The sequence below is a fragment of the Microcebus murinus genome, chromosome 1 (genome assembly GCF_040939455.1).
Source record: "Microcebus murinus isolate Inina chromosome 1, M.murinus_Inina_mat1.0, whole genome shotgun sequence".
Taxonomy (NCBI): domain Eukaryota; kingdom Metazoa; phylum Chordata; class Mammalia; order Primates; family Cheirogaleidae; genus Microcebus; species Microcebus murinus.
In genome coordinates, this window is record NC_134104.1 from 140,190,611 (window position 1) to 140,209,335 (window position 18,725).

Sequence of the window (18,725 nt, forward strand, 5' to 3'; positions counted from 1 at the left end):
AGTTCTTAGAAAGTACCTGTGACAGATAGGCCTATTAACTCTGCTCCTTTCACAGCAAAATGTATATTCATAAGCCTCCTACAGAGCAGCCAGTGACAGATCTTCTCTCAAACAAAAAGTGCCATCAATTCAGTTATAGCCAAAAAATAATCTGAGTTTCACAAATTCCTGAATGAAAGATGCAAATGTTGTCCGTCTATTGGGAGTATTTTAAAACTTTATTGTGTGGCCAGGTGTGGTGGCTCACGCCTGTAATCCTAGCACCCTGGGAGGCCAAGGGGTGGACTGCTCAAGGTCAGGAGTTTGAGACCAGCCTCAGCAAGAGCAAGATCCCATCTCTAGTAAAAACAGGAACAAATTAGCTAGACAACTAAAAAAAAATAAAAAAAAATATTAAAAAAAAATATATATATATATATAATCAGCCGGGGATGGTGGCACATGCCTGTAGTCCCAGCTACTCATGAGGCTGAGGAAGGAGGATCTCTACTTGAGCCTAGGAGTTTGAGGTTGCTGTGAGCTAGGCTGAAGCCATGGCACTCACTCTAGCCTGGGCAACAAAGCGAGACTCTGTCTCAAAAAACAAAACAAAACAAAAAAACTTTATTGTGTATTATTGGGTTTGAAATGCAAAAGCCTAAAAAACTAGGACAGAAAAAGGATGGAATTTCAAGCATGTTAACATGTTTCCATACAATAAAAGTTAAATGACTACAATTCACCTCCCTTTGCCCATACCCTAGTTAAACGGCACACAGCAGCAAACAGAGTACCTACCATGTGCATCCTGCCAATAGTTAACTCTAACACAACCACAATCCTAAAGGAAGCTGGTTAACTCCTATTTGGTAGATGAAGATACTGAGGCTCAGAACTGTTAAAATTAAGCACCTTATCAAAAAATCACACAGGTAGCAAATGACAGAGCCAAGATCTGAATTCACATGACTTTAACTCAAAAGCACACTATTCCTAATATAAAACAATGCTGATTGTTTATTTTTTTATATTATGACTTACTGAAGAAAAAGGTATTTCTGTTTCTGGGGGTCACTGCTCTTTTCAGAAGAGAAAGAAAAATGATTTAATTCATTCTTCTCTACGGGCTTCCTCTGAGTGATAGGTAGATATGTTCCTATTCTGAGTCTACCTCAAAGTACTGAGAGTAAAGTTTGTTTTAGTATACTGATAATTTCTTCTCTGCTGAATAAATAATGATAGCTGTGCCTCTTAACATTTAGATCTTGTAAATGAATTTTAAGATAAACTTTACAACATGAAATTTGAAAAAGATAAGAGCATATAATCAAATAAATATGTTAAGCAAGGTAGTTTAAGATTTTTTCCCCACCCTGTGATATCAGAATTTCTCATTTTTGATAACAAATTAGAAGGGGTCACTTAGGAATAAAAAACATTTCATAAACACTTCCTTATAGCATTTGGGGGCTATAAGGAGCTCTAATGAAATTCCCTCTTCTTACAGATGAGGAAACTGAGGCCAAGGCAACAGTCAAAAAGATTAGTGGTAACATGGACTAATCAAAAAGATTAGTGGTAACATGGACTAACCCAAGCCTCCCAAAAGAATACAAGTAAATCAACCTCCTCAACTCAACTCCCCTTACCTCTTAGAGTAAACAGAATAAGGAAAAAATGGAAGGATAACTTACTTCCAAGAACATCCTAACCACCTTACTCAGTGCTTGGCACAGAGAAGGCTCTCAAAATATTTCAGTATTTTGGCTTAGTGAAACAAAATCCTTGTGGGAGCAAAATTTCTATCAACTATTCTTCTCCATCTATCATTTATGAACTTTAAACACCTGGAAGTTATAGTCAGTTGAAAATTGAACATTCATATTTTATATACATTTTAAGCCTATTTCTTTTCCTAAGTTCTAAGCCTGAATTATAACTATTTTCTGCAGCTATCACTTTCTCTACACCTAAACACACTGTGACAAGATCTGTCTTGATGGCAAATGTACACATTTGAAAAACAGACCTATTTCATAAAATGTCTAAAAGGCCAATAAAGACAAAGATTCTGTGAACAAAATCTCATTTTTTACCTACTACTGCCAGGAATCTTATTTGAAGTATTTGCAAAGATACAGTCTTGTTATAGAGTTATACACATCTTCCAATCATATTATTTGTTAGACTATTTTTCTCTTTTTATGTCTTTAAGCAAAAAGCTTGTTAGCCCATGGCTTCCTCCTAGTTCTCTTCTCCTCACTCTATAAACATACCACTTGGCTCATGCCTGTATGCCTGTAATCCTCATACTTTAGGAGGCCAAGGAGGGAGGATTGCTTGTGGCCAGGAGTTTGAGACCAGCCTGAGCAAGAGCTAGACTTTGGCTCTACAAAAAATAGAAAAATTAACTGGATATGGTGGCAAGTGCCTGTAGTCCCAGCTACTCAGGAGGCTGAGGTAGGAGGATTGCTTGAACCCAGGGGTTTGAGGTTGCCCTTAGCTATGATAACACCACTGCACTATTCCCTGGGCAACAGAGCAAGATCCTGTCTCAAAGAAAATAAAAACAAATAAAAAAGACCCACACCACTTAAAAGTAAACATTCACTAAGTGCATACCACCCTCCAATGCATTCCCATCCTGCAGCTAAGCAATCTTCCTGAGAAACAATCTCGTTATGCCACTTTTGCTCTTAAGATCTTTCAGGGGATTCTAGTTAATGATAGGCATGCTGAAGTATTTACAGGGAAGTGTACTGGTATCTACAACTTACTTTGAAATGCATTAAAAAATGGGTCACTGAGTAGGGCACATGTGATAAGGCAAGTGTATTTAAATGTTAATGGTAGAATCTAGGTTGGGATATACGACTATTAACTGTTCAGTTCCTTCAACTTCTCTGTATGTTTGGAAATTTTATAACGTGAGAAAAAACATTCAGGGTTTTCTTATTGTTCTTGTGGGTAAAGGGCAAAACATAAAAGTTAACATTTTTTACAAAGGCCCCCTTACCTTTCCAGCTTAACTTTCACCATGTCCCATCCCCCCACATGTTAGGTTCTAGACACCCAGAATTTCTTTCAGCAACTTTTTCCATTGTAGCAGAGGCCTCATTCTCTCCCAACTCTAAATCTTCATATATGCTGTCACTTCTCTCTCAAATAGCCTTCTCTTCCCCTCACCATGGAGAACCCTAGCTTATTCTTCTGGTCTCTAGGAAGCTTTGTTTTGACTCCACAAGTGTAAGCATCCCTCCTCTGTACTACCAATAGCATACTGCACACTAGGATACAGCATTGTAGAGGGTCATCTTATTTTGTGTGTTTCCTCCAACAGATTGTAAATGTGTTTATTAAATCTGTCGCCTTCATTCAACAAATACACTGTGGGCAGGTTCTCTTAACAGTAAGCAGGATATAGTCTTTGCTTTTAAGGAGATCACAGACAAGAAATTGTCTTGTTCTTCTCTAACAGGCACTGTTCCTGCTTGCTCACCAAAAATAGAAACCACGCTCTATGCACAGAAAATCCTTTATCAATGTTCATATCTTTTAATCACAACCACAGTTTCCATTTTCATAATGTACCTCATCTGTAACGGCTTGTCCTGGACCTTTACCACAATCTATTAAGATCATTCATTACTCGTATCTATAAAACTCAAGTGGCTGCCTCTCATCAATGACAGATCAATGAATAGTGTAAGCTCAAAATAATTACTCCTTCACTAAACTTAGGGAAACTTGTTCCAGTCACTGAACTGAGTTGTTGGTCCTTAGCTGCCTTACCATGACCAAATTGGACTATGTTTGAAGATATTAAAAAGTCCACCATTAACTCTTTCTCTTTACTCTACTATGCAATGAGAAGGATAAAAAAATGTTAAAATTCAGGATGGCTGTGTTTTGGCATTGATCGACACCTAAAAATAATCTTTAATTACAAATCATTCAAGAAACAAAAGCTACTAAATTATAAGTTATTGGGGGCAGGGGGAACACAGAGCCTAACAGCCTGAGGAATAAAATAAAACAAAATAAAAATAATTACATATGTACTTTATTCCAAACAATATACCTTCAAAGTGACAAGTACAGTAATGGGACTTGCGTGGCTTCAAACTATGCTGAAAGAAGTCACCTACTTATCTATCTATCTTCCATTCCTTGGCCTTCAGTTGGCCGTGAAAGAGACACACCAGCTTTAAGTTTGCCAGCCAAACAGTTAATGATCTGTAAACATACACTTACACAAGTAGAGAGTTCCTGTTTAAACAGACTAGATGAAAGCTCTTCTGTAAAGAACTCTTTAGGTGATGATGCTAAAATCATTCTCAAAATATTTTAGCTAAATTTGTATTTTCATATGTTAGATTTTCTTAAAGAAGGCACATTTTAAAGGTATTTTAAAAATAAACCAAAATATTTCATTAGCTTGATACTATTATAATAAAGCCATTTTCATGTCTACATGCACGTGCTGGGAAACTTATTCTGTAAAGGAATAGACAGTAAATATTTTAAGCTTTGAGGGCCACACAGGTCTTTGTCACATATTCATCTTTGTTTTGTTGTCCCTAATCTTTAAAAATGCAAAAACAAAACAAAACAAAAAAACCATTCTTAGCTTGCTAGCCATTCAAAAATAGCCAGTGGGCCAAACCTTGTCCTAGTAGATGGATCAAAGGAGGAAAAGTTTGTTGATCAGGCTACAGTGAAATTCTCCACAGCAAATAAGCCTGTTTTCCAAATTAGTCATCTAAATCCTGTTCAAATAAGTCACTCTCTATGAGCTAAATAGAAGATAAGTACTTAACAGAACTTCAGTTTTACCATAAAGTGACAATGGCCATCAATTTTCATCTTATCAGCTCAAATTTGAAGACTAAATTGATTACAAAAGAAAACCTCAACTACTCTTACTAGTAATCCCAGTACTTTGGGAGGCCAGGTGGGAGAATTGCTTGAGACCAGGAGTTTGAGACCAACCTGGGCAACATAATGAGACCCTGTCTCTACAAAAATTGAACAATTGGTTGGGTATGGTGGTGCACACTTACAGGCCCAACCTACTTGGAAGGCTCAGGTAGGATTGCCTGAGCCCAGAAGATCAAGGCTCCAGTGAGCAATAACTGTGCCACTAGCCTAGGTAATAACACGTTAGCCTAGGTGACAGAGTAAAACTCTGTCTCTTCAAACAAACAAAAAAACTCAAAGGCCATACAAAGTCACCAAAGAGTATATGGATAAAGGTAAAGGTGTACTCATGATACTGTTTTATCTCCCTGACAGACCTCTAATTCAACAAGATGAAATGTCCACCAACTTTATAATAATAATTAACAAATTAAAAATGTGAAGATTTAGAGGATGTGATTTCTAACTGCAACACTGTCATCATTACTTGTGGGTAAGTCAAGTAATTCCATTTGTTCCCCAACTTCTAAATGGAGGGGAGTAAGATCAGACCATCTCTAAGGTGATGGATTTAAATTCTACAACTATTATCACCCATTACTACTACTACTACTTCTTTAAGTAACGGGGTGGTCTCCTAGGTTGCCTCAAACTCCTGGACTCAAGTGATCCTCCTACTTCAGCCTCCCGAGTAGCTGGGACTATAGACATACACTACCACACCTGGTTTTATCCATTACCTCTTGATCAGTGATACAACAGATATAAAACTCAGCAGGGTTTTAAAAAGTTAACGTCAAAACATGAATCATGTCAAAATGAGTAGTCAAAGCAAAACACTTAAGTACACATAATATGTGAGTGATAACAGCTATCTTGAACACTGTCACTGTTTGACATTATGGTCCACAACATCAAGACAGTCAGGAGAGAGGGAATTCAAACCTGTCATATCCCTTCCTTGTCTAAGTGAACTATTAACATTATAAAGTTAATATGTTTGAGTTGGCCTTGTATAATGTAAAATAAATCACTCTCTTCTATCTGAAAGCTCTGGTGACAAGAGCCATAAGGGGTCTTCACTAAACTACTTTTGGCACAGATCTTCTGCATAGCCTTCTACAGGTTATCAGGAGGACCCAGGTGGGTGGGGAGATTTGGTCAGCTCTCCATCTCCCGGAGGGCATCTCCTCCCTCACTTCAGCGGGTAAGAGCAGGGAGATACTGTTAACCAGATGGAGGACTCGGTCGACTACAAGTAAATGTTTATGCATGACTGTTTAAGACTACATCCCTCCAGTATGTCAAGGCGTACCTGCATAGCAGAAAGAAAAACCCAATTTTGAATCCTAGCTCAGCTGTGCAATCTGGGGCTCAAAACCCTCTCTGTAAAACAATAAATATGCTACATATAAAACACCTAGCAGAACAACCAACACAAGCAACAGGTACAATACATGATAGTTCCCATCCCTGCAGTTGGCCAAGGCCCTACCTTTGGATTTCATTATTTTGCAATCCACTTCACATTAAAAAATAGAACTTATTATTAATCCTTTCCCTTATTCTAACAGATTGTCTACATATGAATTAAAAATCATTTATTTTGATCCAATAAACATTTACCAAAGCCAATAAATGCCAATCACAATGGTTATTAACAGTTTCTATGCTCTAGGAGGTCAAAGTTACACTAAAGCAATGGTTCTTCATCAAATATGATATATATTTTGTGATTAAATTGCCTTTACACTAACATGTCAATTTTTAACCTACCAGATAGGCAAAGATTAAAATGAATAATACTTAGTGTTGGCAATGGTGCTACATGTTTAAACAAGTACTTTCACATACTGATGGTGGAAATGTAAAATGCTACACTTTCCCAGAAGACTGTTTGGCAATATGTATATAGAAAGATTTAAAGAATATATACTGTTTTCTTTATTTTGAGACAGAGTCTCACTCCGGGCTAGAGTGTCATGGCATCAGCCTAGCTCACAGCAACCTCAAACTCCTGGGCTCAAGTGATCCCCCTGCCTCAGCCTCCCGAGTAACTGGACTACAGGTATGTGCCACCACGGCTAGCTAATTTTTCTATATATTTTCATTTTTATTTATTTATTTTTAAAGTGGAAAACATGTTTATTAACATTCAGACTCCCCTCTTACAAGGCCATATAAAAGTTCTTAGCATTTTGATTATACATTAGTCTACATTTTCTACAGTTACAATGATGTATAATTTAGCTTTTCATAATACATTGTTTCAATACATCATTAGTTCTGTTAAACATAAGCACTTTTTTACTTTTAAATTTAATACTTGAACAATTTCTTCTGTACGTAGTTTATTTAGCAGGGCTAATTAGCATAAGTTGCTCTTTATTAAGAGGTGTATGATCTGAGTATTAGCAGTTGCTGAAAGTTTGGTGTCTTTATGCAGCATTTTCTTTTTGCTTTGATCACAACACAAAACCCTTAAGGATACTGAAATTCAGTAAGTAAAGTCCAGAGCTATTACTTTAGCTGCTGAATCAAATTTATACATAACACTATAGAATTAAAAACCTTAAAAAAAAAACTTTTGAAATCTGGACTAGTACAGACTGTTCCTATCAGGATAAAACTACTTGAGAATAGGAAGGAAAAAGCTTTCAGTTTCTTTGTGCTGATAAGAAAAATGCTAAATTAACTGTTGCCTCTCACTAATGATGGCAATTTGGAGAAACAGCAGAACAAACACATTCCAACTCAACAACTCTAGGTAACTTCATGGAGGTGAAAGTTGACTTAGTTCATGCTAGTGGCCACAGCACTGACCTCATGTGTGAAACACAAAACATTTGCATACTCTGATCTAGGTCTTAATTGCAAACTATATTGAGGATTTAAAAAAATATATTTTGGCTATATTTCATTCCAAAAGAACTGATTTGATGCTTGAGTTACAGCACCAGTCTATTATTACTTATTGGTGAAATGAAGTACACTCCTGCAGATAAGTACTGGATTAAAAAGCCTGTTTCAGTAATCCAATTAAACTGTAGAATACTAAAAGTTAAGTTATTTCTACAGAAATCTCTGAAGGGAGCAAAAAAAAAAAATCAAATTACAGTATATACCTAAATAAACATTTTAAAGGGAAAATACCAACCTCATTCTGAAGGTCAAACGGTATTTGCTATGTTGTAATCCCATTCCCCATTAGGCTGCAATTGGACCACAACACTATGTTCACTAATTTCAATTTCTGCGTCACTACTGTCAGTCTCTTCATTGTCATCTTCCTCATAGTCTGAAGATTCTGTCATGTTCTGATGTGAGTGGGATTCTGACAAAGCCCCAAATGACTGGGCACTGATGGGAGCTAAAGGTCTAAGTAAAGGGGTATGTTCTGACACTTCATTTTCTTCTTAACTACTATCTGTGTCTCAGTCTGAATCGCCTTGAGAAGGAACAACATTTTTGCTTGCAGACTGGACAGGTTTTTTTGGTTTTAGTTAGCCAAGGGTCTACACACTTGCAGTGATAAGCATGGGAACAGGGAAGGATTCTGAGCTTGTCTCCATCTTCATATTCATCCAAACAAATTACACATACATCATACTCATCTCCTTTTTTGAATTTATGTATAGGGAGTTTCTTAAGTTGATCTTTACGAAGTCTGTTTCTTCTAAGCTCTACGTCTGTCCTGGACAAATTTTGTGATCTGAGACCACAGGTGACTCCACAGGAGAAGGTTGCAAAGGAGAACTGGAAGCTGAGGCCACCCGAGTAACCTGGAGACCAGCGGGAAGGGTAGGTAGATTGGCCAAGTTTCCCCTCCCCTGCATCTGGGACTGCTGGTGGGCTCCCCAGCAGGTGGAGAGACCTGCGGACACTAGCCCAGAGACGGCTGCCGCCAGTGAGCAGTAAGCCAGTAGTGGACGCGGCACCAGGCTCCCAAATCCCTTGGGGCACCTCCGTGTGCACAGACCCGAGCCGTGCGGCAGGCGCCATATTATCTCATTCTCCCCTCTGCCGACCCTACCTGCAGCTGTCCAGAGAGACAATATAGCCACCAGCCGGAGGCACCTCCAGGGAACGGGACCTTCCCCTCTGGAGCCCTACAGCTGACCAAAGGGAACTCAGACTGTGAACTCCCTACCCGCCAGCCCTCCCAGGTGCTGCTGGCATGGTGATCCCAGGAGAACGGGGCGGCCCCTGAGGCTGAGAGACACAGACCCAGCTTGGGCTCCCTGTGGGTAAATTGGGACTGGCACTCCTCTCCCTGGTGGGGATATAGCTTGAACTCTGGGGCCCAGAGGTCAGACCTGCAGACCAGATCCCATGCACTGAGGTCTCGCATTGCCCGGGACACAGAAGGGATATACCTGAACAGCCTACCGTGTGCCCCCAGGGGCAGATCAGTGTCCCAGAGGGCAACCCTCCTCCCAAAGGGAGGCCGGGAGCCCAGCCCAGGTGGCTTTCCTGCACAGGGAACCTTCTCGCCACAGGGAACCTCCCCCACCGGCATCACAGCCAGGGGAGGCCTGGTGGCGTGTGGTCTGGCCTGCTGGCAGAGGCCCAGGAGTAGCTGCTGAGTTGGGGAGGGTGGAAAGAAGCGAGGCCCACTCCAGACTCTCTACATATTTTTAGTAGGCCAATTAATTTCTTTCTATTTTTTAGTGGAGACGGGGTCTCACTCTTGCTCAGGTTTGTTTCAAACTCCTGACCTTGAGCAATCCACCTGCCTCAGCCTCCCAGAGTGCTAGGATTACAGGCATGAGCCACCGCACCTGGCCAGGATATATACTTTTGACCTAACAATTCCACTTACAGGAATTTATCCAAAAGATAATACTGGGCAAGTACAAAATGAAGTATAACAATAATAATTTGTCTTCCAATCAATTATAATTATGGTATAGCCAAACATACTATTCAGACAATAAAAGGGATAAAGCCATGTCTATTAATATGAAAAAAACTCATGTTACATGAAGTAAACCATAATATATGAAGTAAAAACAATCAAATTACAGGATGACAAAAAATACAAAGTATGAGTCTATTTTTGTTTAAGAAACAAATATATACATATAAAAAATGAACACTGATTAACTCTAGGTGGTAGGATCATGCATTATTTTTATTTTTGTTTGTTTGTTTTAGGACAGGGTCTCACTCCGTCATGCCAGCTAACGTGCAGTGGCGGCCGGGCGCGGTGGCTCACGCCTGTAATCCTAGCTCTCTGGGAGGCCGAAGCGGGCGGATTGCTCGAAACCAGCCTGAGCAAGAGCGAGACCCCGTCTCTACTATAAATAGAAAGAAATTAATTGGCCAACTAAAAATATATATACAAAAAATTAGCTGGGCATGATGGCGCATCCCTGTAGTCCCAGCTATTCAGGAAGCTGAGGTAGCAGGATCACTTGAGCCCAGGAGATTGAGGTTGCTGTGAGCTAGGCTGACGCCATGGCACTCACTCTAGCCTGGGCAACAAAGTGAGACTCTGTCTCAAAATAAATAAATAAATAAAGTGCAATGGCTCACTATATCATAGCTCACTGAAACCTCAAACTCCTGAGCTCAAGCGATCCTCCTGTCTCAGCCTCCGAGTAGCTGGGACTATAGGAGCACACCACCAAGCCTGGTTGATTTGTTAGAGACAGGGGTATGGCCATGTTCCTCAGGCTGGTCTTGAATGCCTGGCCTCAAGCGATCCTCCCACCTCTACCTCCCAAAGTGCTAGGGTTACAGGCATGAGTCACCTCGTCTGGCCTGCATTACTTTTATAATTTGAAACTGAGTTCCAATTTTGAGAAGGTGTCCTAACATAATTTCTTTTGGTGCTTTTAATCCCATGAAGTATGAAATAATCTCAGTTTACAGGTCAGGCGGTTGTAATTTGCCCACAATCCCACAGCATCAAATGACGCGAAGGGTTAACTTCCAGATTTTATGCTTCTATGTCAAGACTCCTTCTATCATACCTGTGCTACCTCGGTCCTTTTCACCAGGTTTTAGGCCTTGTTGTTCTCCTTTCAAACCTATTTAGCAAAATTTTACTCAGAACCACCTTTTCCACAAAATCTTTCATGACCTATTTAGCAATTATTTCATACTGACATATTTGATTTTTAACCCTTTGCACTCGCTGGCTTTTTTCTCGATTCCTTTATTCTACTCGGGATTTGATTCTTTAAATACTCCAGATTTTACAAAGTGCGGCAATAGAATAAAAAACTGGAGTTTCTTTTCATACAAACTTATTTATTTGGATTTTTTTATATTTCAAATTATTGATACATTCAAAGAATAATTTTAACCTCTATAATTTTTGCTAACCGTGTCAAGTCACACTCGACATCCAGAGTGCAAAGGGTTAATACTTTTGAGTCTTTTTTTTTTTTTTTTTTTAAAGAGGCAGGGGTCTCACTATGTTGCCCAGACTGGATTCCAACTCCTGGGCTCAAAGGATCTCACCTCAGCCTCCTGAATAGCTGGGACTGCATGCATGTGCCACCATGCCTGGCTTACTTTAAGTCTTTTCCCCAAAGGAGTTTTATAAGCTCCTAGAGGGTAGGAATTGAGTTTTAGTCAGCACTGTTTACCCCAGGTGACTTGGCAAAGTGTTTTATGCACAGCATGCCTCTAATAAATGTTTGATGAACAAATGAACAAACAGGTAATCTGTGAGGTCCTTCTAACAGCCACTATACTGACTTTACTATGCAAATAAAGAAAATAGGGCCCAAAAAGGTTAACCCAGGGTCACCCACTTATTAGTGACAGAGTCCCATGCCAAATGTTGGTCTTTTCTTTTTCCTAATTCAAGGCTCCTTTCTGTCTTGCATTTTCTAAGTGCTTTTGCTGACACTCTCTCACATGGACTTCATACTAGCTGCATTACTGCTCTACTGCCTTTACACTTGTGATTTTCCAGCTCTATTTTCTGTTGTTGACAATAGCACTGGGGGAAATATTACATGAATTCCTCTAAACAATTTCTTAAACCTATGTTCAAACTATACTGCTACCTGGAATAACAATGATACTTTAAGAAAAAGCTGTTCGGCATTCATTTAACACATATTCACTAGCACCTGTTGTATGCCAAACACCACATACCACTAACAGGAAACCTCTATTAACTGGCATCTGTGATTTTATTGATAAAATTGATTCCCATAGTAACCTAATACAGAGTTCACAAACTTCAGGTTATAGGTCAAAACTGGTCTGCTGCCTGTTTTTTGTAAATAAAGTTTTATTGAAACTCTGCCGTGCCCATTCATTATGTATTGTCTATGGCTGTTTTGGGACTATAAGAGCAGAGGTGAGTAGTTGCAACAGAGACCATATGACTCAAACAATGCCTAAACTATTTACAATCTGGCCCTGCACAGAAAAGTTTGCTAATCCCAACCATTTTAAGATTCCAATATGCCATCTTACTCTCAAACCATTTTATATTTGGTACATTTTCAGTAGTAGTAACACACAATACACATGTAATAAACAATTTTATGTTCCCCCGACGCCTTCTCCCTGGGGGGCGATCGGGAGGCGCTAAAAAATAAAAAAAAAAAACAAACCAATTTTATGTTAATCTTCAAAAATCACCAATTCAGTATCATATATATGGTTACATTCTATTCTTTGTATCTTATTCTCATAATCATTCATGCCAGAAGATAGCATTAACATACTTCAACTAATTAAAATCTGTTTCCCATAAGTCATGGACCTTTAATCCCGGGTCCTCACAAGATTAACAGTTCTAAAATGAACACTAATTATTTTTAAAATCAGCCCTCTCACAGAAAGCCCTTAGAAACACTCCCTTGACTGTTTTAAGTTACTTATCTCATCATATCTCTAGTTCCATTGTGTATATCTTGGTTTCCTACTTGCAATAACTCAAGCATAACAAGAGGCCAGAGTTTTGATCTTGAGTTTAAAAGAAAAAAACAAAAAGATCTTCACATATACTTCATGATGATGTTCAGCATTTCATAGAACTTTTTTGGCTAGATAGTACCCTGGATAACTTCAGGAAATAAACAATATAGTGACTCTGGATTTCTTCCCTGGGTGGAATTAAATAGCCTATGCCTACATTAATTAATTAAAACACAGCTGCAATTTGCCTTAAAACATTTCTTTAAAAATATTTAATAACTCATAAGATTTAAAAGAACAAAAAATTATACAATGTTAGATCAGACAAGACTTGGGCAATCACTAAATTCTAACAGCTTAATTTACAGATGAGAAAAATGAGGCTTAAATGACTTGCTAATGTGTCAGCCAGTTTTCATTAATTTACACTGACAGCAAATCCTAAAGTCAGGCATTGTGCTGGGGACCAGGATTACATATATATCTTTGTTGAATTCAGTAATCTAAATCAATGAGATTTTTTGCACTGAAAAAGATACACTCCAGAGAATCAGATAAAATTCCTTAATAACTGCTAGGTATTCTGTTACTTTTCCTATAAAGAAAGATCTTTTCCCATAGGGAGATAGCCCAGTATACAGATTAAGAGTACTGGCTCTGGGAGCCAGACTGCACATTTCCAATCTTTGTCTCTTTCTGGTTGTGTAACCCTAGGGCAATTTACTTAACAGTTCTGTGTCTGTTTCCTGATCTTTAAGGGAATAATCAGAGTATGTAAACAATCCTTCCATGATTAGCACATGCAAGTGCTCTACCTTAGGTATTATTATTATTATTATTATTTTCCTTAGGGAGTTTTCTTATCAAAACATGGAAAAGTAATCAAGATATGGAGAAACTGCCCTTAAAGGCAGCTATTAAAATATAATTATAATCAATTGTAATAAAATGTGATTAAATATAAATGGCAAAGAATAAAAAATAGTTCTTAAAAGGATAATTTTAAGTTAGAGGCTACATAAAATACATGCACAATAAGACCCACTTTTAATATTAAAAACAAACTTTAATGAAACCTATGTTCAAAATATTTCAATCACTAATGTCATGGTCTTTCTGGATTTTACTAGGAATCTGGCCTATGCAGATTAAATGATTGCCTAAACAAAAATTAAAGATTTTCCTTTACAATAATTACCAGTACTATTCAAAGATGGCCTTTGAGCAGGAAAAGTTTTGTACCTGGCACTCTCTCCCTTGAAGGGACTTCTATCAACTTGCAAAGCCACGTCAGAGTCACAGAACACAGGAACCTTACAGTTGTGTGACCTTGGAAAATTCAGTTAACAGGTCTCTAAAAATTCATTACCTCATCTATAAATCGGTAACATCCACATTCCAGATGGAGGGCAGATAAAATAAGATTTCTATGAAAATGCTTTGAGAATTGCCCTTACACATACATTCATTCCTAGTTCTGACCCCTTTCTCCCATTAGAAGTCCTGTAGCAAGCTAATGTTAAATTGTAATTTGTGTATGTGTGTGTGTTTGGGAGGGTGGTGGTGGTGGTACTTAGTCTATTATCATTCCTATTCTAGGTTTCTAGAAATACAAAGTCTAATTATAGCCTCAGATTTCGTTTTTTAAGTATGGGACTCCAGAGACCACTTTAAGTCAGGAAAGACATATTAGGGCCAAGCATCCTCCTGCCTGGTACCCTCAAACTCATGACAAAGAAAACCACAATCCCTATTTGTATATTTCTTTCCTCCACCGACAAAGACTGAATGCTGCCATAATATATGATGGTGAATTATCTTTAGAGGTATTTTAGAAAATTAACCTTATTTATGTAATCAGTAAAAATTTAGATGTTAGCTTCTACCAAAGCTGAAAAGGACTTTGATGAAAACCCCAATAGTATTGAAAGAAAAGATATTAAATTTTAAGCTCATAAAACCTGATACTAGATGGTACTTTATGAACTATTAAGCTCATAAAAAAAGAAATTTATATCACTGAAGACCACTCAAAAAAAAAAAAAAGGAAATTTAATCTATTTTAATATGAAGGAGTAGAGGAATCTGGGATCTCTACACTCAGTCTCAGGCACTGTTCCAGTGTCAAATGGCTGGTTAAAAAAAAACATGCACAACCTAAGTGCAAATTAGGTACAACAAGAAATGAACAAAGCTGTCACTTTTGTTTCACTTCAAACAGAACCACCTATGTAATATCTCATATACAGGAACTGGAGGGAATTTGTAAAATGAAAATTCAGGAATCTTATCTTTATAATAGCAGTATTTTAAAAGTCTTATTTAACTTAGAGTAATTAAAATATCCATTTCAATGACCTGAAATCCATTTTAGTTTAATAATTAATAGTAATTTGTTTAAATGAGTACATTAAAAACACTTTTTGAATTCTTTTTGCTTTTGGACCCTAACTCATCTCTGCCCTATTAGTATCACTTATGTCAACACTAATTCGATTTTTACAAAGACAGTTCTGATCACAATATTTTCTAATTAAGATAAATCCATCACAAAAAGTCACTGTGCTGTTATCACTTTACAAACATTATCTTATTCAATCTTCCCCAAAACCCTAGCAGGGAGGAATCATTATTTCTATAACATCCATTTTAGAGATGAAGAAACTGAGGTTTATAGATGTGAAGCAACTTGTTTAAGACCACAGGGGTTGTATGTGATAGGGCTGTGATTTTAGGCCAATATGCAGTAGGTGCTTCCAGTCACATTAAAAAAGAAAGATAAAAACTAATTTTTAAATTAATTCCATCTAACTTTAAACAATGTCAAGAATCATATATTCTAGGTTGGTTGTAGTTCATTTAAAAAATTAATTTTTTCTATTTAAACATTCATATTTAACTGTTGACCCTATAAAGTAACATTTGACTTCTTTGTTTCCTTTTGTTTTTAGATGTACATAATAAAGTCTTGAGACACCAATACCAAAGTTTTAAAACTTAATCACCACCTTAGAAGCCAAACTTTAGAATCCCCCATATAAAGAATATGGAAGAAATCTCTTATGCAAATGATTCAAGAACTAAGCCTGCAAAAATCAGAACCTACGAATTGTTCTCGAACACCTCAATCCTCGACTCCCACCCAGTCAACTAAAGAAACAAAATACACAACTTAACACAGAAACGAGGAAATATACAACAATCAGGAGAACTGAAACATCAGGCCATTTCTCTCCTTATTATATCCATCTGGCCAAACGGACTGAACTACAAAGGTGTTATTCCTATTGCCCTTTACAAATTGCAGAATTTTAAGTGACAGCTAAAAAGGCAGCTGCAACATGAGCACATTGGACTCGAGAACGCTGAATCCAAAAAACATTTATCACCAGGTCTCAGTTCTAGCTTCTCTGTCAATTATACAAAGAGTCAGCTATTAAATATTAATGGCATGCCATTTGCACTGGAGCTCTTAAAAAGAGCCTTCTGCTACCAATTTTTGTTATGAAAGAAAAATGTTCTTCTTTTCCAGGTAAACCCCAGCCCACTAGAATCCCTCAGAGGAGCTATCTTATTCCTTCCTTCCCAGGGGAGGCTGACAGGGCCACCTCCACATCGCGGGGAGGAGGAGGAGGAGGGACCTGAGGGAAGGTGGGTGCCCGCAGGTCCCGGGGTGGGGGTCTCGGCTCCCCCTCTCCCTCACTGGTCAGCGACAGGTCGGAGGACGGGGCGGGGCCGGGCCCGGCTGTCCGCACAAAGAGAGCGAGCGAGCGAGCTGGCAGGCGGACCTGGACCCCGGCCGGGGTGGGGACCGGGCGGGGCGGGGGACACTTACCCAGCAGCAGCACGTTCTTCCCCGCGGGGAGCTTGGAGCGCGAGCGGGTGGAGACCTCGCTGAGGATGCAGGACCTAACCGGGAGCAAGGCGCACGCTGAGGCCGGGGCCGGGGGCCGGAGCCGCAGCGCGGGAGGGACGGACCCGGCCTCTAGGCGCGCCCAGGCAGGGGCTGCCGAGAACGCGGGGGCCGGGCCCCGCGCCGAGCTCTGGCGGGCACGGGATCCCGAGGCGTCCGCAAGGCCGGGAGAGCCGGCGGGGGCTCAGGGAGGGGTGGGGTCGTTACCAAAGGTTCTGCCCGTCCTCGTCGTCGCCTGCCGCGGCGCCGCCGTTGCCCGACGCTAGTTCGTTGGCCAAGGAACCGCCCGTGTAAGTCGAGGCTAATCCCGGCGGAGAGGAACCGAAGGAGCCGACTCGCCCCACGGCCGCCATCTTGCTCGGGAATCACTCCACTCCCGGCAACGCTGAATGAGCGAGGCGGCGAAGACCGCGGCGGCGAAGGCGGCGGGAACCCGGATATGGGGCGTTCAGCGCACGGGAGCAGGGCGGAGCCTGTGGGGGCGGGGCCCGGGCCCTGCCGGGACTGACAGAGCCTGCGAGGCCGGACTGCGCATGCGCTGCGGGCAGCCGGCGCAGAGGTGCTGCGCTTGCGCGGGCGGCGCGCCAGGCTGCTGTGCTGCAACCTTAGGTTCTCTGATCGCATCGTGTTGAAGCGCTTTCTTCCCGCGCACCCGCTGCCCAGGGCTGCCTCGGGGAAGTGCGGGTTGGGTGTGTCAGCTGAACAGTGCTCCCTTCCACCCTTGGGTCAGGTGCACGAACCCCGCACCCGGCGCGGGATTTCTGCACTGTCATTGCCGGCCCACCCGCTATTCAGGCTGGCGCGGGTCCCCAGCCTACACCGGCGTTTCGCCGGCGCCGGAACAGAAATGGACCTCCCCGCTGGTAAAGAAGCTGTTCTGCAGCCCCGGGCTGGAGTATTACTGTGGTCTTGGATTTCTGGGCTTTCTTGTTTGCATTCTCACGGGGCAATGTGTTCCTCAGACTGGACGTACATCAGCAGCATGTTCTCCCACCCTCGAAGCAGCTGCGTGACAAAAAAAGTATTGACAGGGCTTGCTTTAATGCTCTTGATATTTTGTATGAGATGCTCTGTGAGATTTGAAAAGACCCACTAGGGGAATCATCTAACCAGTCACCAGGCGTTTATTCCACATTTAACGTTTATTTGCAGGTGGCACTGGGAATACACGGATAGAAAAGAAATAATCTTTAAAAACCTCAAAATAACTCCCTTTCTATTAGAAATTTACTGGTAAAATGTGTTTGAATGTCTGAGCTCCACGTCCACAGTCAATGGTTTTAAGGTCCTACTCTAGTACACATTGTAAGAGCAGTTGCTTAAAACCGTCAGGCCTTTGTTTATTATCGATGTCATTTCATATTTGAAGGTCACTTGCTGATCAGTGCTGTTACACTAGTGAGAAAGTCCACAACCAAAGACTGTAGTTGGTATATATTAACACCTTGGAAGGCTTTGGAGGCTGGCAAATCTGGGTTCAGGTCTAACTCTACCAGGTTACTAAGTATGTAACCTTAGGCAATTTACTTAACCTCTCTAAGTCTCAATTTCTTTATCTGTAAGAATGGGATAAAAGGACCTAGAGTTAGTTGTTACAAAGATCAAATGGGATAATTCATGTAAAAATGACTTAGAACAGCAACTAGCAAATCTCTAGCACACCCATGTTAATTGTTATTAATGAAAGATTCCTTCCCCCTCCCCCTTTTTTTTTCCTATGAGACAGGCCAGGCTAATTTTTAAATTTTTTTATAGAGACAAGGTCTGGCCATGTTACTCAGGCTGGTCTTGAACTCCGGCCTCAAGCCATCCTCCCCTCTCATCCTCCCAGTGTGCTTGGATTCCTCTCATCCTCCCAGTGTGCTTGGATTATAGGTGTGAGCCAAAGAGTCTTGCCCACTTGTTGTTTATGTGGTCAGGGAAGGAACCGGAGCCCTCCCTGGCTGTCCCAGGTTTTGTGTGGCACCAAGCAGGACAGGGATCCTCCAGGAGACTGTTCCAAAAGAGAGCTGTACACTCTTCT

The 18,725-nt window shown here is 40.3% G+C and overlaps 1 protein-coding gene and 1 pseudogene across 1 annotated transcript in view; both read right to left on the reverse strand.

The window, feature by feature from the left end:
* The window catches only part of DYNC1LI1 (dynein cytoplasmic 1 light intermediate chain 1), a 41,484-nt gene extending 24,330 nt beyond the window's left edge, over nt 1–17,154 (reverse strand). Inside the window, exons 1-2 of the mRNA XM_012769176.2 lie at nt 16,910–17,154; nt 16,625–16,698 (exon numbers count right to left, since the gene is read on the reverse strand). Of these exons, the coding sequence (XP_012624630.1) occupies nt 16,625–16,698; nt 16,910–17,055 (220 nt within the window). The 5' untranslated portion in view covers nt 17,056–17,154. The remainder of the gene's footprint in view (nt 1–16,624; nt 16,699–16,909) is intronic.
* LOC142874375 (E3 ubiquitin-protein ligase RNF13 pseudogene) lies at nt 7,284–12,337 on the reverse strand (annotated as a pseudogene).
* Nucleotides 17,155–18,725: the final 1,571 nt, after the last annotated feature.